Source organism: Thalia democratica, unplaced genomic scaffold (genome assembly GCF_965202585.1).
Source record: "Thalia democratica unplaced genomic scaffold, ktThaDemo2.hap1.1 HAP1_SCAFFOLD_808, whole genome shotgun sequence".
Classification (NCBI taxonomy): Eukaryota; Metazoa; Chordata; class Thaliacea; order Salpida; family Salpidae; genus Thalia; species Thalia democratica.
Window position 1 is genome coordinate 532 of NW_028139775.1, and position 20,524 is coordinate 21,055.

Below are 20,524 nucleotides of genomic sequence, written 5' to 3' on the forward strand. Positions count from 1 at the left end.
TCTTAAAACTTATGATAAAAAAAATTAGCATAACTGCTAGGTTTAAGAATTTTTTTGGAAACTTTAAAATGATGTAAAACAGTTTAAATTTGTTTAAAAAAGTTTTTGATGTAGGAAAAAATTTACTTTTTTTATTAAGAAAAAATCATTAAAAATTAAATATATAACTTTAGCTTAATCATAAGAAGCTTTAAAAGTTTAATATTCGAAAAAAATGTTGAAAATAAACATTATAACAATTTTGAAATAAATAAAGACTAAATTGAACATACAACTATTTTAACAAAATTTGTTATGATAAAATTTTAAAAAACGAAACATAATGGTGTGTTTAATATGTTCGATCTAACACTAATAAAATAATAAATTTTGAAAATAAAAACGAAAAATTCAAGTAAACTTTGAACAAACAGAAGGTTATATATAAAATTAATAACATTTTTGCACACCACTTCACATCGATCAACTATTTAGAACTTTGCTTTGGATGTTATTGCACATATATCGGTTACTAAGTTTTTAATATTTACGCATTTACTTTGTAGTGAAAAAAATTATAGTGCATTAGTTTATAAACAAAAGTAGTACTAGTTTTTTTAGTATTTTTTTTTTGTAATCTGAAAAATATTGAAAAGTAATTAAACAGAAAATTATTTCAATAAACTTTATTCTACAATTTTTTATACAAATATTTGTTATTTTATAATTACAGCTGCATACCTTGTTAATAGTTTAGAAAATTGAACTCTTTAGTTCATTTTTCTTTTAGTATATATATTATTGTATTGCTTTTATAAACTGCATTTTATATAAAACAATTGGCCTATTATAAACTGCCAATTTTTTGCTTTAGATTAAATGAAAACTAAACAACTTAACTAATCCATATCAAAAAACAACACAAATAAATATTGAAGTTTAAAAAGTAATCATTTAAACTATTAATAAACATTTCAATATACTTTTAACTTTTTTTATCAATAGTTAAAGTTTATGTAATAATTATTACTATATACAGTCTATATTTTCACTTAAAAATTTTATCAGTAATACTATTACAAATCAACTAATTACTCATTATTAAACAAATGATTTTTATTCTAAAAAAAGAATATAAATATTAGTAAGTTTAAAATTAATAAATTTTTTTATTAGAAACCTAAAGCAGCTAGTTAAGAAAACTAAACTTCAGTTTTTAAATATATTAGCTTACATAACTACTTTATTCCTAAAATTATTTTACCAAAACTTTAAGCATTATATAAAATTAATAATTTTATTTTATAGTGAAATTTTAAAAATCTTACTAACGAAAATATTAGTTCATTTTGTAACTATGCTTATACAAAAATAATGAATCTAAAATCAAAAATATATAAGCTTTGGTCTATTTAGATTGAATTTTAATATCTTAAGAACACATGTGCATTTTAAATACATATTGTTATTATTATTATTAGTATTATTATTATTATTATTAAGTTTATTGTCCAACAAATGGACCTAGGCATTAAAACCTAAGCCACTTAAACTGAAAGACATTAACATAAAAAGAAAAAAAACAAATTACAGTGATTGAATAAACATAAACATAAACATAATAATAAAACATGTAAATAATAGTAAAACATATTAATATAAACTTAAATCTAAATTATTTTACCAATAAAGTAATGAATAGTTTAAATCGAAAAAAAATTGATTAAGATATTTTAACGTATAGGTAGACTTAAATTATGCAGTAGGATGTTTAAATAATTGATGACTTTTTTCACACTACTACTGATCAGTCGTTGTAGTAATCAGTTATTCAAAACTTTACTTTTAATAAAACTAAACACGTGAAGATTTTATTTAGATTAAAATTTTTGTAAAAATAGATTGTTTGTATAAAACATTAGTTTAATTTAAAATACGTTACCTTAAATTAAAACTGATTGCCTTTGTTGCACTTAAACTGACAGAACTTAAAATTTTCAATGACTACAAATTTATTTCATAACTGTAAAAACTTACTTGTACCACTTATTAAAAAAGACTAAACTAAAAGAATTTTGTTTAATAAAAAAATGTATGAGTTTTTATAATGTTACAGTTATTTTAAACTGCATTAAAAATTTAAAGCTTACCAAGCTCGTTAAGTTACGGGTCAACATGAGTTTTATTGACTTTATGCATTTATATTGTCAATCACTTGCTAAAAATGGTTTCTTATTGTACTACACTTGAGGAGTTTGTTTTAAATAAAAATAAAAACTTTTCTAAATGAGATAAAACTAGAAAAATGAACGATTTTTTAATAGAAAAAGTAAATATACATTTAAAAAAATTTGTATTGTTTACCAAACAAATAGATAAAATAACAATAAAATTGAAAAATAACAGCTCATTTATATAAATACTTTAGTAATACTATAGAAAAAAGATAAATAAAAATTATAAATATTAACACGCTGAAAAAGCTACAGATGAACAATTCTACATACATTTTTATTATAAGTTGATAACAGTAAAATCTGTTTTTTTTTAATACTTTTTTAATTGAAAAAAACTAGAATTGTTTATTGAACTTTTTATCTAAAGTTCTTTTGTTACCAAGTATCTGAAAAACAGTTTGTAACAAGTTGTAAAATACTTATTTTTTAATATAAGAAAACTTTTAAATGTCAATCGACCAACTTATTAATGAGTAAAGTTTATGTTAAAGTTTCAATTTTTTAGAGTCCGATATCTTTTTTTTTGTAATTTGTATCAGTTAAGTGTACCATAATATTATTTAGTAACTATTTACTATATCACCATGCTATTTATAATACTTTAACTTACTTTGAAAACATTAATTCCGGTAATTCTTAGTATAACATTTTTGGTTAGTTTATATTCCAGTTACTACAAACCAAACTGAGCAGCAACTAATAGAAAATAAATTTTTAACTCGATAACCTTTACTCCTTTAAAAAATCGATTAACACCACTACATACAAGTCGCTGTAAAAATTTACTTTTGATGTATTTTTTTTTTTAGGAAATTAAACATGCAACATTATTGTTTATTTTGTAAATTTCTAACATTAAGATAATAACAAAAATATTTATAATATTTCAATAACGACATTAACATAATTTAACATGTGTTTTTGATTTTTGTAGACAAAAATAGTTAGATTTATAATTTTAAACGAAAACGTTCCAGTAAATTTTAGTGTAGAAAAAAGATTAGTTATATGACTTTATTCTTTAGTCTAGAATTATATTACCCTTAAAAAAAACTGAATACTTTGTTTTGATTAATTAAAATTTCAAATTTTTAATGACTATAAATTTACTTTATAAATGTTTAAAACTGTCTAAAACTACTTATAAACGAAAACGATTAAAATAAGAGTATATTTATAATACAAACAAAAACATATTAATTTTTATAATTTTACAGCTACTAATAACTGCCTGAAAAAATTAAATCTTACGAGTCAAGATACTTTAGAAAAACATATTTTCACAATTTTTTTTTATTTTGTCTTGTTTTATCACTTGCTGAAAGTTGCTTCTTATTTTGCGACACTTGAGAAGTTTTTTAAATACACAATAAATATTTAAACGGATAAAACTATGAAAAAGTACTATTTATTGATAAGAAGAAATATATAGACATTTCAAAAAAGTTAGTTTTGTTTACTAAAATTAAATCACGAAAAAGTCAAATTGAAGATTAACTTCTTTTTCATTTAATTATTTTAATAACAATAAATACATTTAACAATAAACGTATAAATATATACACGCTAAAATAAGCTACATATAAATAACTCTACATGTATTTTTAAATAAAGCTGATAACACACAATGTCTTTAAAATGTTTTATACAACTTTTATGTAATAAAACCGATACAAATTCATCTTAGCTTAAAAAAATAACTTCAAATAGTTTCTACTTTTAGTAATTTAAAAACTAAAAAGAGCTACCGACAAAAACATTAAAAAAAAACTTAAATATTCATGACAAATGTGCGTATTTTCTTTGTTAAAAAAAGTATTTTTTAACAAAACTCAATGCTTTATACAAATAACTAGATATTTATTAAAAATAACTAATCGAAAATAGAGAAAATTCAATCGTTGGGTTATGTAAATATGCTTCATGTAAAAATACTAAATTAAGATTTAAGTCTTTTTTAAGACATTCCAAAGCTACTAATATAAACTTTAAAACTACATAAACTATAAGCTATTAGTTAAATGAATATTTAAACTAAATCTACAATCTTTAAAAAAAGTTAATATCTATGAGATTTAAAAAGCATTATACTTATATTTGATAATTTTTTTCAATTTAAAACAATTAAATTTTTAACCTAAAAAATAAAACTTTCAAAAAAATTTAAACAAACACCCATGCTATATAAACATTTAATGATTTTTTTAACTCGCTACACATCGATCGATACAATCATTAATTATTCATAACTTTGCTTCCTATAAAACTGCACATACAATATGTTTCTAAGTTTTTTATCTTTATGAGTTTAGTTTAAAGTAGGCACAGCTTACAAAGCAATGTTGAATAAACAATAATAGTAGTAGTAATTTTACGTGTATTTTAGTTATTTTGTAAACTATAAAATACTAAAATGTAGATCAACAATTTTTTTAGTAAACTACGCTCATCATTTTTTTAAACGCATTACTTTAAAACCGCATTACTTGTTTTTAACTTAAATTAATAGAAATTTTTAATTCAGTTTTGTCTTTTACTTAGCAATAAAAGCAAATTACAGTAAGTAAATGGTAAAACTAATAAATTTAAAAAATTCAAAAACAATAGTTAAATCAAACCATATCATATTTTAGTGTTTAAATGTACAGTTGTTTCAGTTACTAAAACTGATTAAAATTTTCAGAAGATAAAATTTTCAATTTTCAAACAGCGGAGTTTGCTTAACTTGTAATTAATCAATAAAATTATTTTAATAAACGTTGTCTCGTATATTTTCGTCACTGAAGGAGTTGATTGTAATTTTATCACTGAAAACTGTTTTATTAAGAACAAATAAGCTTCATAAAAAGTATACTTAACATAAACTAAACACTTTCAACATACTAAAAAAATCTGATGTTTTTACAAATTATATATAAACCTTTTCTAAATAACTAGTATTAATAGTACACATACCAGTGTACTAGATAATGTGTTTAATTTATGTAACGAGTACAAATTCATTGTTTTCGATTGAATAAATGAATTGTTTTCGATTCAAAATAAACACCTTTAAAGTTAAACTAAAACTGATAAAAATTAACAGACCAGGACGAAACGTTAAAAGGAATCCGTGCTGTGCGACTCAATAAACAAAAGGTCTTCGTGTACTAGGTCGTAAGATCAAGTATTTAGAGCGTTTTATTTTTGTCCTTGAATAAACTATCTAACTGACTGAAAAAAACCTTATTGAAGTAAAAAATATTACTCTTTAATTTAATGTTTAATATTATAATTAAAATTTGATTTTGTCTATCAGTAGGAAACTTTATGCTTAGTTCTAATTGAAACAAGTCCATTAACTCAGTTTACAGCTTTTATGCATAATACATTCTTTTATTAATTTATAACTATCTAATTTAATTTAATTTAAAAACCAAACTTACTTAACAAGTTTACATAAATACTTTATTTTTACAAACATTTCACAAATCTTAGTGCTAAATAAATTTAAATTGAAACTATAATTAGTCACTTTTTTTAACCATTCGAACAGTTTAATTTTTGTAAAACTAATGTATTAAATTTATAAAACGTAAAATTTGGTTTATTAGAACTTTATAAAAAAAAAAAAGGAATATAAATAAATATAGATTTAAGTTTTAACAATATAATTTTTTCTCTCTAAAGTTAAAGACTAATTCAAGTCTAAAGATATTTAAACCCGTTTTGTGGTAACAATACGTTTAAAGCTAAATTATCATCGTAAGTAACAGTCGATATCTTTTTTATTTAAAACCATTACCCATAAACCTAAAAATTAGAAACTAAAACCTTTCAGTAGACTGTCATTAAACAGTAGAATGTAAACTTAAAAATAATTAATGACTTAATTTTACACCCCTTCATATCACTTGTTGTACTAATAAATTATTGACAACTTTGCTTTGAATCTAACTATACATGTAAAAACATTTTTGAGATTGTAATTTTTATATGCCTAGTTAATATTAAAATCTAATTATAGAATAGTACTTGGATACAATATTAGTATTAGGTAAGGTAGTTTTTATTTTTGTAGACTAATATTTTTTAAAATATTGTTTTTAAAGTAATAAGATTCAATAAATTTTGCTTTAGAAAAAAATACTTAATGAATTAAAACTTTAATTAAAAATACGTTACCCTTAAACTGAAACTACAAGCCTTTATTTTTATAATTATTCTAACTATTTTATATTTATAAATTTTAAAGTTTATTTATAACTATAAATTTATTTTATAAGCGTAAAATTTATCTGGTACCACTTATAATAAGTAAAGATTAAACTAACATTTAATTTTATTAATAAAACTTTTGAGTTTTTATAATACTACAGTTATTTTTAACTGCATTAAAAAAACTAAAGCTTATCAATCCTAGGTATTTTACGAGTAAATACGAGTTTTCCTGACTTTATGTATTTTATCTTATCGATCAGTTGCTAAAATAATTTTTTTATTTTTCTACACTTGAGGAGTTTGTCTTATATACAAATTAAAGCCTTTTTTAAACAGATAAAACTATTAAAAAGTACGATTTATTTAAATGAACACTTAGTATACATTCAACAAAGGTTCGTTTTTTTTACAGAGGAAAATAAATTAATAATATTTAGATTTAAATAAAACTGCTCGTTCATATATAAATTTTGATACCTATGAATAAAAAAAACAAAACAAATATTAATGTAAACACACTTAAAGTAACTACATGTAAAAAAAAAGAAAAACACATTGACAAGCTAGTAACAAAAATATCCTAAAAAACTTTGAAAGAAAAATGTTTAATTCATAAAATGAGTTTGATTTACGCAAATGTATTTATCTTAACCAAGTTTTTTTACAAAGTATATGAAAACAATTTGTATCAAGTTGTCAAATGTAAACTTTTTTAAATACTTATAAATGTTTTAATAAGTGTTGATTAACTTATCGATCGGTACAGTTTATGTTTCAGTTTTTCCAGTTTTGCTTTTTTGTAACTTGCATCGTTAAATTGTTTGACAATACTAATTTTTATATATTTACTATACAGATGTTAATGCTACCAACTTTAGTGACATAAATTTGGTAGTTTTTACTTTTAATTATAACAAAATAAACTTAGCAAGTAGTAAAGGCAACAAATAAAACGAAACTTTTCAACTAAAAAAGTTTAAAATTATTCATTTCCACAGTCAGTTAAAAATATCGTAAAAATTTTGAAATATTTTTTTTCAATAATAAACTGTTTACAATAAGTATATTATATTGAATATTTATAACAAAATATATATCTATAATATTTTGAGCTAATAAACTGTGGAAAAACTTTAATTTAAAAAAAAATATGCCTAAGAATATAAGTATTAAAACATTTCATGAAATTATTAGATTTTTAGTATAACGTGTAGATACTTATATAATTATAGCCAATTTGTATAAAAGTAACCTAAAATAAATCTTTCAGTAAAGTTAAATTTACCATTAGAGTGTTTAATACATCCAGTTTACTTTTTTCAATGAAATAAACCATTTGGCGTACTAATTAATTATTCAAAATAAAAATAATGTGAAGTATTATAAATAAAATAATAGTGCGAAGAAAAATGAATAAAAATGCTGCGAAGTTTTTTATTTTTGTAACAGGGTTTGTGCGCAATTTTTTTTTATTTAGGCTAATTGAGACCAACTTAGCCTGACATTTTTTCAAAGTAAGGAAAATCCCCTTTAAAAGTCATTTTAGGTATTATGGGGTCTTGATTAGTACTATTGTAGTCTCCGACTTCAACCAGCTTTATCTCGAAAAATTTTGAGCTTTAATAATCTGCAAAAAGCAACTAATAGCTTAATTACAACTCAATAAAATAAGACTGAATTGTGAAAAGGTGATTGAACCCCTCCCCTATGCCCTTAACATAACAAATTCAGTGATAAATTTTAACATACGTGTTATATCTAATCTATTGCTAGTGTAAAAATTTTATGTATATTACTTAACACAATTTTTCAATTTAATTAAGCACTAAGTAAAAACATTATAAACAGAAGGTTTTAAACTAAAACGTGCATTGTCATGTTTTATTAAAATTAAAAATGAAATGTTTACAAGAGTATTAAAATAAGTAAAAAAAAAGTTTAGAGTAGTACTTTGACTAGTACAGTGCTTCCTCGCTAATCCGACCAAGTTTGGCAAGATTTTTTGAAAATACGGCCGGATTTGCTTTCGGCCGGATAAGAACAAAATATTGCTTTTTTTACAAATTATCTACCTTAGTTATATTATGAATGTGTATAACAAAACGTACTATAAAATTTCTGTTAATATAATTTATTTTACTTTATTAAAAGAAAAAAGAATTAAAACAGACAGAACTAAACGAAACAAAATTCTATAAGTTCAAAATTAATGGAAAAAACTACACTGTTAACACTTAAACTAAATTAAGATTTTTTTTTGAAAAAAGAAAGAATGGAAGATTGTTTTACAGTGCTTTCTCGTTTCTTAGCAGAAAACTCACGAAATTTCAGACTGACACATTATTAGTTGTGGCTTTTGGTTGGAAACGATAGTAAGCTAAGTAATTGTCCATTTTCTGCATGGCTTCAGCATGAGAAAATGGACACTTAGAAGGCTGGGAAACACCAATTTCATCTTCAACAACTTCAACAGCCTCTTTTTCGTTATCCCCAGTAACCAGTTCAACAATTCCTTGCTCGTCCATATGCTCATATCCAGGACCATCGCAACTCATCCATCTTTGAATATCATCTTCTGTAAATGTGATATTTAATCTCGCAAATTGCTGTACAAACTCGTTGTCTTGAGTTTTTTCTGAAGGGTCTATGTTTTGCATGGAAGAGCTTTGCTGTAATGGCATTAATTTCTTCCATGAGTTTCTAATGGAAGAAGGCTTTACTATACCCCAAGCAGATGAAACGGTGTCGACAACTTTTGTCATGTCGATATTTTTTTAAAATCTTTAATTGTGAAAGTTGATTGCGATATAAGATCTCTAAGAATCGACTTTCTATAAACCATTTTATGGACTCCTCCTTTTCGGCATTAAATTTTTTGAACTTTTCTTCGCCTCTCAAAATGTCATTTAGAGTTGACATACCAATGTTAAACTGGCTCATTATAACAGCTTTAGGCACATTATTGTTTGCCATTTCGCAAACTTTTAATTTGTTTTCAATTGTTAGTTGAACGCGTTTTCGTTTCTTTGCTATCATATCCATTTTTTGACCAGATATGTTGATTGTAGTATATTAAAGTGTAACTTGCTTAGCAAAGACAGAAAAATTGCAAATGAATAATAAACAAGTTTGTTACAACTGAGCGGGAAAAGTATGAAAAAAAAACTTAAGATTATACAAATAATACTTTATTATGACGTAACAATATATTGCTTGCATACTTACTTGATACTTACTAAAACGTAAATTGAATACTTTTTCGAAATAAAATGAAATTAAACGCTAAAAACGCTAAAGTAAATAAGTCGACTTCTCGATTAAAACCGGCCGGATTAGCGAGGAACCGGATTAGCGAGGACCGGATTAGCGAGGAAGCACTGTACTTCGAAAAAGTATTCAATTTACGTTTTATAAGTATGCAAGCAGTATATCGTTACGTCATAATAAAGTATCATTTGTATAATATTAAGTTTTTTTTCATACTTTTCCCGCTCAGTTGTAATAAACTTGTTTATTATTCATTTGCAATTTTCCTGTCTTTGCTAATCAAGTTACACTTTAATATACTACAATCAACATTACTGGTTAAAAAATGGATAAGACAGCAAAGAAACGAAAACGCGTTTAACTAACAATTGAAAACAAGTTAAAAGTTTGCGAAATGGCAAACAATAATGTGCCTAAAGCTGTTATAAGGAGCCAGTTTAACATTGGTAAGTTAACTTTAAATGACATTTTGAGAGGCGAAGAAAAGTTCAAAAAGTTTAAAGCCGAAAAGGAGGAGCTGGGACTAATTGGAGCTGCTAAAACGGTAAAAAAAGTAGAGGGAGGCGTCTTTGACAAGCTAGACAGCGCCCTTTACATTTGGTTTCGTCAGGAACGTGAAAAGGGTTGTCCAATAACTGGCCAATAATTGTCCAATAATTTGGTTATATACATTCATAATATAACTAAGGTAGATAATTTGTAAAAAAAGCGATATTTTGTTCTTATCCGGCCAAAGGCAAATCCGGCCGTATTTTCAAAAAAATCTTGCCCAACTTGGCCGGATTAGCGAGGAAGCACTGTAAAATGAAATTAAACGCTAAAACGCTAATGTAAATAAGTCGACTTCTCGACTAAAACCGGCCGGATTAGCGAGGAACCGGATTAGCGAGGACCGGATTAGCGAGGAAGCACTGTAGTAAGACGTAGATTAGCATCAATATTCATATGCTTAAATAAATCATAATTTGTAAATAAATAACAAGCTGTTTCGTAAAGATTATTATGAGTAAAAAGATGTAAATTAGCATAGAAATTCAAATAATTGGATATAGTGTCATTAGCACATAAAAAATAAACTATTATGAAACAACAAACTAACTCATACAGTTCAGTACTAGTAGTAAGATGTAGATTAGCATCAATAATCAGATGTTTAAATATAGTATCATTTGAAGCATTATAATAACAAACTAACTCATACAGTTCAGTATTAGTAGTACATGGTTGCCACTGATTAAGCTGAGAAAAATTTCCTGACTTTTCCTGACTTTTTACCAAAATTTTCCTGACTTTCTAAATCAAACTCTTAGATTAAACTTATTTTGAAATACATAATCTAACACTTGAAACTATATAAAGCTTTCAATCTAACTTTAGTACAGGTTAAAATCAACAGTTTTTTTGCTAAATTCTATCATCAAACTTACAGTACATCACTTAAACCATCTGTGTATGATTGCTGTTTGTAATAAACATCTCTATCAGCAAATGCTTGTATTATTACCTTATAAACACAGCTTGTCTGAAAAAAGACACAATTTTTTAGCATTTCCTAGCTTAAATTTATCTAGGAAAAATTTATCAACAAATGAAATATAAGGAACTTTTACAATTAAAACCTTGAATTAATAACTAACTTTCACAACTAAAATCTTAAAGCAACAACAAATTTTTACACTTGAAACCTTAAAACTAAACTATATATCTGTTGTAAAAAATATTTCCTCTTATCATTTAGTATAAAATTTGTAACAAATATGTATACTCTTATTTACTTTAAGACTTAAGTTACTCTACAAAAAATACAAACAATAAGAAAACTTAATCTTGGCATATACCTCTCTTATAACTTAACTTATAAATTTAAACAACTTTGAAAAAAGTATAAAGAGGTAAAGTTACATAAAATACTAACCTAACTGAAATAGTTATAAAGAACTCAATTATTTACTTAAACAAAAAACACTTTGATTCTAAAATTATGCTAGATAAACTTTTGTGTATATATCACAGTTTCACTATGGAAGTGTCCTTGCTACAGACCATCAATACTAAAAAGCTTACAAAATCTGCTTGTTCAAATAGGGTACTTGTTCAATATGTTAAAGGAAAATGTTTGCAGTTTTATAAAAGATATTTTACTATTTTATACCAGATGAAGACATTGGAAATAAAATTAAATACTTTTGTAAATTTCTAGGAAAATATTGAAATTTTTTTCTGACTTTAAAGGAATTTTAATTAATTTTTACAATTTGAAGGCTTTGGAAAACAAGGAACTTTGTAAATTTAAACTGACAAAATCTGACTTTTTTTTTATTTTATTAAATTTCCTGACTTTTCCTGACTTTTTTTCAAAACCCCCATTTTTTCCTGACTTTTCCTGACTTTTGAAATTTTTTTGAATTTTTCCTGACTTTTCCTGATTTCCTGACTTTTCCTGACAGAGTGGCAACCCTGGTAGTAAGGTGTAGATTAGCATCAATAATCATATGTTTAAATATAGTATCATTTGAAGCATTATAATAACAAACTAACTCATACAGTTCAGTATTAGTAGTAAGATGTAGATTAGCATCAATATTCAGATGTTTGAATATAGTATCATTTGTAGCATGCTGATTTGAACCCACATACAACATTCCTTGAATTATCTCACACGGGTAAGTTTGAAACTTGTCTAATTCCTGTGTATGAAAATGTATATTAATTTATAAATTTTTAAATCAGCTTATATTTTTTAAACAACTTGTTGATACTTAATAAGCTCAAAAAATAATCATACAATCAAAGATGGGTAATTATCAAAATGCACAAAAACCAGATTTATAAGTTTAATATAAATTACGCAAAATATAAAAAGTCAAGTATATTACAATCAATATGACTTATTGTAATGTTCTACGGGGTGTAAATACAGGATTTGACCACTGGGAATCAGATCCAATTAAATTTTGATTTTTCAAATAATTCAAAACTGATTCAGCAGGATTTAAACTTAAAAATGACCTAGTTGGTTTTAGTCAGATCTCTGTTTATTATTAGATCCAGATCAGGCCAAACTTTTTTAAGTTGAGTTTGACCAGATTAGGCATTTGGATCAAGTAGAACAACATATAGTTTTATAACTAAAGAAATAACATACTCTGATAGAATGCAAGCAAAAAAAAAAAAGTTACGTCTTAAACTACGTTTTATTAGTCTTAAACACTTTTTAAAATAGAATAATACTTGTTTTTATTTTGAACAAATTAACTTTTTTGTGCACTGCTAAAATGATATAAAAAACCAAACAACAAACTCTTGGCATGTAGATAATTTTTTGCGTTCTGAGAAAAGGGTAGAGTGCAGAGAAATGCTCATATCCCCCTCTTAATATTTTCACTGGGTTTTTACTCCCCTCTTCAGCAAATAAGTTTGCTAACACATACGCTGGATCTGTTGACATTTGTACAGCATATAAACTTGTTTTAGAGTAGCTTTAACTGTGCTTAATTTTAATTACACACATTACAAGAAAAAAATGTTTTGACTGTGCTTTATTTTAATTTTTACATTAAAATAGAAAACAATACTCTAAATTACCATCAGAAGCGATGGTTCTTTTTTAACAATGGAAAGTAAAATATTGTAATAACGCTTTTAAAAAGTTATGAAATTAAAAGCACCCAAGAAATCTAGGTCATTAAAATATTTATTTCATTTTCAAGACAAATTCTGGATATATATTTGACTCACATTACCATATCATAATAATAGACATAACTAAAATCATCAACTTCACATTACCTAATAAGAAATACTATTAAAAATAAAACAATGCAACCAATTATTCTCAAGTTGAATTGATTTTTTGATAATATCATAACTTACATCAAGAAAGCTCCTTAAATAACTATAAATGAATGGTTTATAGTTGAGTTGATTCACAAATTGAATAGTGTGTGTTTTTAAAGTCCGTTTGTAGTATGTTTGAAGTCATCATGTAAGTAATTGGATTGTTGTTTTAAAACAGAAATTAAGATTAAATTTATCAAGAGATCAGTTTTAAAGTGATTTAATTTGCAGTTTTGATATTTGAATGAAAGAAAAACATATTACAGTAAAAAACTACAAGTATAACAATAAACAACATTTTAAATTCAAAAAAAAACTTTAGAAATTTTCAGTGGAAACAAAAACAAATAATTAACAAACCAGTTTCTCACTGGTGAAGCACCCAAGTTAATTGACAAAGTAAAAATAACTTTTAATAACAAGTTTGAAGTAAACAAATAAATTTTTCAGTTGCAATAAAAATCTAGTTTTTAAGAAAATTGGCTATAACATATCAAAATATTGAAACCAGAATATCTAATTCACATTAAAGATCTTGTAAAAAACTGGATTGATGTCCTTAATTTTTAACAAAATTATACTGGCCTGAATCACCCTGAGTATAATTTTAATTTCAAACTAGCTTGTGTAAGCCTGAGTTATTCAGAGAACTTTTAAAAATTTATAGATAAAAATAATAGAAGAAGAAACCAACATACCAGTTTAACATTGTGTTGATTTGCAGTTTCCATCATAGACAACCACGTGGGTCTTGCATTCAAGTTGTGAATCGTAAGGGATGAAGAAGTGACCGAGATCTGTTCTTCTCGATCTCCTGGCAAGAACAATGTGTCCTTCATCGTACTCAACATCTGTGCGCGCGTCTGTAGATATATGAAGTTGAAAAATATGTATATAAATGTTAATATTTAGATAGTAATAAATACATGTAAGTAAATCCCTAAAATTGTATTGAACTTGACATGTTATATATAAACTGTATAAAAGTGTTAAGAAATATTTATACACCATTTGCAACTAAAAATAAATGAATTTATGTTACTCTTTTATTTTTATTTCACAAATGTTTTCAGAACTAACAAAGTTTCTTTATTAGGTAATAAGTGTACTTGAAAAATATTTTAAAAGTAGACAGTTTAAAAAAAAATTAAATATTTTATGATATATGAATATAGAATTTAACAAATAAACTGATGTAATAACTCAACCATGAACATACATAATAATCCATTTATAATTATTTGCAACTTTGATGAATGAATTTAGTTTGATTATCCAATTAATTATTTTTATTTCACAAACATTTTTCAAACTATTGAAATTTTTCTTTTTAAGTCATAAACAAATTTGAAAAACTATTAGTGAGTGATTGCTTTAAAATAAATTGAAAATATATGACATATGAATAAAGAATTTCAACAAATAACAATTTGTATTTGTTAAAACCCTATATAAGGTTGCCAGATGTTCTTGGCAAATTTTCTCCAAAGTTTTTTAATTACACTTTTTAGGGTCTACTTTTAGTTTAAATTCATTGTTTTCTCAGGTTCTCTAGTATTTTTGAAATTTATGTTTCTTTTTTTGTGATTTTAGTTCAAAATTTCTGTTTGTTTTTCAAAATATTTAAAACTCCAGGTTTTTCAAGCCAAAGTTATCAAATTCCAAGGTTTTCCAGGTTTTTTGGCAACCCTGCTTTATTTATACATCATACAACATATGAATATAGTATTCAAACAAATAAACAATTGTATAAATTAAAACCCTCTGTACATACATCATAATTCATAGTGTGTCTGTTAGGTGTTGGAATATTTATTTATTTACTATACATACATTAGAGTTAATTTGCAAAAAAAAAACAGTAAGAATGCAAAAATATTGAAAGGCAAGTTTATTTTTTAATTATACAACTTTAACCTGTTAGTAAGATAAAACTCTTATTAATCAATTTTTCAACGTTAGTTTGTAGCAAGTAGTTAACAAGTTAGTCTGCAAATCTGATAAATTACACTTAATAATTTTGATTGTATAAATATATTGTTCTTAGGTGTAAAAGTATTAAGAAACATTCATGTACCATTTACACCTAAGAACATATGAATTTTGGTTACTCATTCACATTTTGTTTTTATTTCACTGTGGATATTTACAAGAAGTTAAAATCATTATAAAGATGTTAATAATTAAATAGTAAGAAATATGTGTTTGTAAATACAAAGTTGCAATGTACTTGACATATGGAATAAAATTTTGTATAGAAATAATAATAATAAAAAGTTTTAAAACCCTGTAAATTGAAAATTTTTGGAAAGGTGATTTATTGTAATAAATCTATGTAAGCAATTGGTTTAAAATATGTTGAGAATTTGTTTGATTTATGGCAGGGTTGCCACTCTTTTGGTCAAAAAATCTTCCCTGAGTGACTGAAACTTCCCTGAGTAACCTTAAACTTCCCTGAGTTTCCCTGAGTTTTTTTCAAATATTTAAAATGTTTGTTGTTTATTAAAAAATTACAAAGTTAATTCTAGTAATATTGAAAAACTAGCCTGCAAGGCTTGAAGATTTATAATTAAGCCCAAAAAAAAATAAAATTAAGTGTTTTGAACAAAATTTTGAAACTGGATTAACTAAATCACATTATAGATCTAGATAAAAAATATTTACTAGTTTTTTTTTTAATCTTAAAATTTCCCTAAAATTTTAAGAAAAAATCAAAACTGCCCTGAGTTTTCTTGAGATTTTTTATAACTTGAATATTCTGTGATTTTCCCTGAATTCCCTGAGTTCCTTGAGTGTGTGACAACCCTGTTATGGATTAAATTCATATATGTATAAAACAAAATGACTGTATTAGGTAATTTCAGGTTCAAACATAAAATAAATAGAAAATATAAATCTAATTATGACAAATTTACTATATCTGTTTAGGTGTCTAAAATTATAAGCTTAGTGTAAAATTTATATTCATGATAGTTCATTTATAATAAACAATTGTAAAAAAAAAACTGTATCCAAGTGACAGAAGTGCAACAAAAATAATAAGAAAGTTTTATGAAAATTAATTTAGACCATTAGATGATTCCAATATTGGCTCAGTGTGAGATAATTATAGAGTAATTTTGCGTTCAGGGTTTATTTATAAACAAGTAAAATGGTATTTATAGTTCAGTAAGTTTATGGATTGAGAATTTGTTTCTTAAAAAGCAAAAAAAAAAATTAACAAATATAACTTAATTTATATCCACTTGTTAATGGCTTCTGTGTGTTAATAATTCAAAATGCATTGTTAAACATAAATGTTTATTTATGCTTAATATAGTTTACTGAAGCAAAAATTTGTTTTATTAATTTTAAAAAAATATATGGATTGAATATAAATTACTTACTTTGGCATATGATTATTTAAATTGATAGTGTAAAAAACAATCATATACAAGTATGTACAGTCTAGCTAATGTAGTAAACAAACAAGAACATACCAACCAACAACAAATAGTTAGGGTCACTGATATTTGGGTATACATTTTCCTGGTTGATTATATTAAACAAAGTTGTTGGTTCTATCATTACACTGGTTGACATTCTTCTGTTATTTGTTTTTAAACTTTACTTATGAAAAAAATCTAGAGAACAATAAGATATACCTTTAAATGTATGTATTAAAATGAATTGTATAGTTTAGATATATTTCAAAAAAAAAGCAACATTTTAAAATAAAATATTTTTTTTGTAACATATTGAATCTTAGTAAAATACTATTAAAAAAAACACTATAAAACAAATTAAGTTAATTTACAAATGAACTATTTTATGGTTATTTGCTTCATGCTACTAAATCTAGTATATTTTGAAAATTAAGGATTAGTACACTTTTAAACATTTAATCAATTTCTAATGAGTAAAATCGCATTAAGATTTAGCTAATAAGTTATGACTTATAGTTTTCATTACAATAAAGTCCAAAAGGAAGAGTACTCTTTTTTACAAGTTTATCTCATTCTTTAGTGTGGCTAGCAACTTTTACTATTTTATGATATTTAAATAAGGCTTTGAAATATAAGTATACAACGTTAGAGACTAATAAGGTTGTTATTAAAGGATCAAGTTAAAATAAGTTATTGTTGACTTATTAAATTTCTTTCTTTAACATTTTTCATGCTTTAACTTTCTCAAGCTAATCTAAACATTATCACAAACAAATATTTCTTGTCATTTCTGTTTAATAAAAAACAATTAGTTTTTTACTTATAGTAACTGGTCATAAAATATTTTTTTTGTTTTTCACAGTAAGTTTTTTTTTAAGAAAATTACAGAAAACTTTAGGTCAGTCTCCTAAAAATTAAAAGAAGGAATAGGTATTTAGGAAATTTAACCTCTGAAATATATAAATGAAAAAGATATTTCAAAACAATTTACTAGACTGATTGTTAACATAAGTTAGTTAAAAGTTTATATTAAACAATAAAAGTTAGTATATATTTTGAAATTTTTAAAAACGACCAATATAAATACATGCAAAAAATAAGTTTGACTCACTCCATATGACCTTAGTGGTTAAAAATCCTAAAAATCACTTCAATCAATTACTTAAAGTAAACATTATCTTTGTAATTTGGAAAGGATACATTTAAATATGATAATCATAAACATTCAAAATTTTTAACTAGTACAGCTTTTTAACAAATGCAATAGCATGAAACATTATTAGTGATATCTTAATCTACATCAGGGGTCGGCAAACTGCGGCCCGCGGGCCAAATGCGGCCCGCGAAGAGTAAATCTGCGGCCCGCGAGCATGTTCTTTTTTTGAATGGAATGCGGCCCGCGGAAGAAAATTTTGTGGCCCGCGAGCATGTAAATGTGGCCCGCTGAGCAGAAAAAAAAACATTAAGTTAAAATTATTTTGGTATTTTGTTTAATTTTATTAATTTCGTTTTAAGTCCCTGTTTAACATTTTAAAACAATTAAAACACTTTACAGTATCAGCTTAAAAGTGTAAAAAAGACAGATAAGCATTCCACTAGGTTTTTTTCTCAGTTTCATCATAGCTTTCTTCTTACAACAGCAAGTTTAGGTAGTTTTTACATGTCTTTTAAAACTAAGTTTTCTTTTTAAACGTTTTATTACTAAAAGTTATATTTAATTGTGCACAAAAACATTTAAAATAACATATTAATAAGTTTTTTTTTTTTTTAATTTTTACACATTTTGATTTTTTTATAAGTTTTTTTAGCACTTTAAATTAATTCCTTTGCACACAAATGTATAAAGATGCTCATATTTTAATCGGCATACTGACAATTCCCACCCGTGATCATTTCCCATCCGATCTAATCCCACCCGCCCACAATTCTCACTCGAAAATATTTTAAACTTTAATTATTTATTCCTTTATTTTCTAATATTTTTGTTTTATTAATTATTATTTTATGTTTTACTATTACTCTTACCCCTTACCCTTGGTTCTTAAGCGATTCTCGGATTTGATCATGTGGGGTTTGATTATGGGTGGGAAATAATCGCGGGTTGGAAGTGAGCGATACCCATTTTAAACTATGTTTTATTTAATACTTAAATTAGATTAAGTTTAGTCGATTCATAATTTTCAAAAATTTTTGTTTATACATGTAGTATCTAGGTGTGTAAAGGCACATTTAAAACAAAACATGATATAAATTAAATTTTTTTTTGATAGGTATACATTTTAATTTTTTAAACAATGGTTTTTGACAAGTTAAGTTAATTTCTATGCACTAATATACACAGTTACTGTTTTTTTGAACTACCAATTTAATACAAACTAAATTTAGAGACGGTAAATTTATTAAGTTTGTATATTTTTAATCGAAATGGTTTAATTTGAAGCAAATAAACTACTAAACATTGCCACACACTTAAATTATGACTATCTGTAGGTTTAAATCTCAAGTCAGTTTATTTATTTTTTCAGTATTTAGTTTGAATAAATTTTTGTATACTAAAATATTAGGCTATTTTTGGTTATTTAGGCTGGCTTTTTTGCTTTATAAGTGGCAAATAAAACTTATGATGTATGTTTCGTTCAATTTACAGTTTTGGTTTGAATTATAGTATATGTTTAACTTTAAGTCTTGCAGTTGATAAAATTTGAAATATTATTTATATTAATAGTATACATATTGGTGCGAACAACTAGTGTTGATAAAAAAATTGAATCCCGGAAAAGTTTGGAATTTAAAAATTTTTGCTTAAAAATTCTGGAAAAATCTTGAGTATTAAACAATTCTTACGTGTAAAGTAATGAAATTTCGATTTAACACAAAAAAATTTACGATATAATTTTTTTAAACACAAAAAAGTAGCTTAACAGTATCTATTTAGTATTTCTATATTAATAAAGACAATTTTTTTATTACACATAATTTAATAATATACTAAAAAAGATGCAGAAAATTATACTTTTAAAAACTTTATGTAAGTGCATAGCATCTTTGCTTTTAAAGTGCCTTTACCTATTGTTGTGCTTTGCATTAGAACTAAACATAGAAACTCTTCTAAAAAATCAAATTCAGTAAAAATACCTCTAATAAAAACTGTCAGATGAGCAATATTTATTGTACCAGTGCTCTCATCTTAACAGATTGATTAAAGTTATAATTTGATTTGTGCTATTTTATAACCTTCAGAGGTTTACTAAACACGACTTTTTGTTGTCATTGAAGAAATAAACAAAAATATTACTACTACCGCGAACATAAATTCTTAAAAAAAGATTAACTTCTAAAAGGTATTTTTTTTTAGTAACTATTTTTGCTACTTTATAACTTGCCTTAACAGTTTTTTCTGATCAGTCTGTAATCACTGAAGATAATCATTTGCTTTGTTGAAACTGACTAAAGCTTTTTTTTTGTTTCTCGCAATAACTCCTATTAACGTTTTTCAATTTCTGTAACTCGTCTTATATTTCACATTTACTCTTTAAATACAACATCTTTATTGCAGATAAAAATTTGCTCTAATGTTCA

At 24.5% G+C, this 20,524-nt stretch overlaps 1 protein-coding gene across 1 annotated transcript; it reads right to left on the minus strand.

Moving 5' to 3' along the window:
• Positions 1–11,598: 11,598 nt before the first annotated feature.
• Positions 11,599–17,102, minus strand: LOC145847093 (serine/threonine/tyrosine-interacting-like protein 1). Its single transcript, XM_082953509.1, has 5 exons — positions 17,000–17,102; positions 14,228–14,383; positions 12,985–13,115; positions 12,222–12,370; positions 11,599–11,602 (listed from the first exon to the last, which is right to left on the minus strand). Exons 1-5 carry the CDS (start codon positions 17,100–17,102, stop codon positions 11,599–11,601), a joined length of 543 nt encoding a protein of 180 aa, XP_082809635.1.
• Between the last annotated feature and the right edge of the window lie 3,422 nt (positions 17,103–20,524).

Coding starts and splice junctions, on each gene's coding strand:
- LOC145847093 (XM_082953509.1), bottom strand. CDS start 17,102: ATGTCAACCAGTGTAATGATAGAACCAACAACTTTGTTTAATATAATC. Junction 14,384..16,999: donor TAACTATTTGTTGTTGGTTG/GTATGTTCTTGT, acceptor ATATATCTACAG/ACGCGCGCACAGATGTTGAG. Junction 12,371..12,984: donor AAATTATCTACATGCCAAGA/GTTTGTTGTTTG, acceptor TTTCATACACAG/GAATTAGACAAGTTTCAAAC.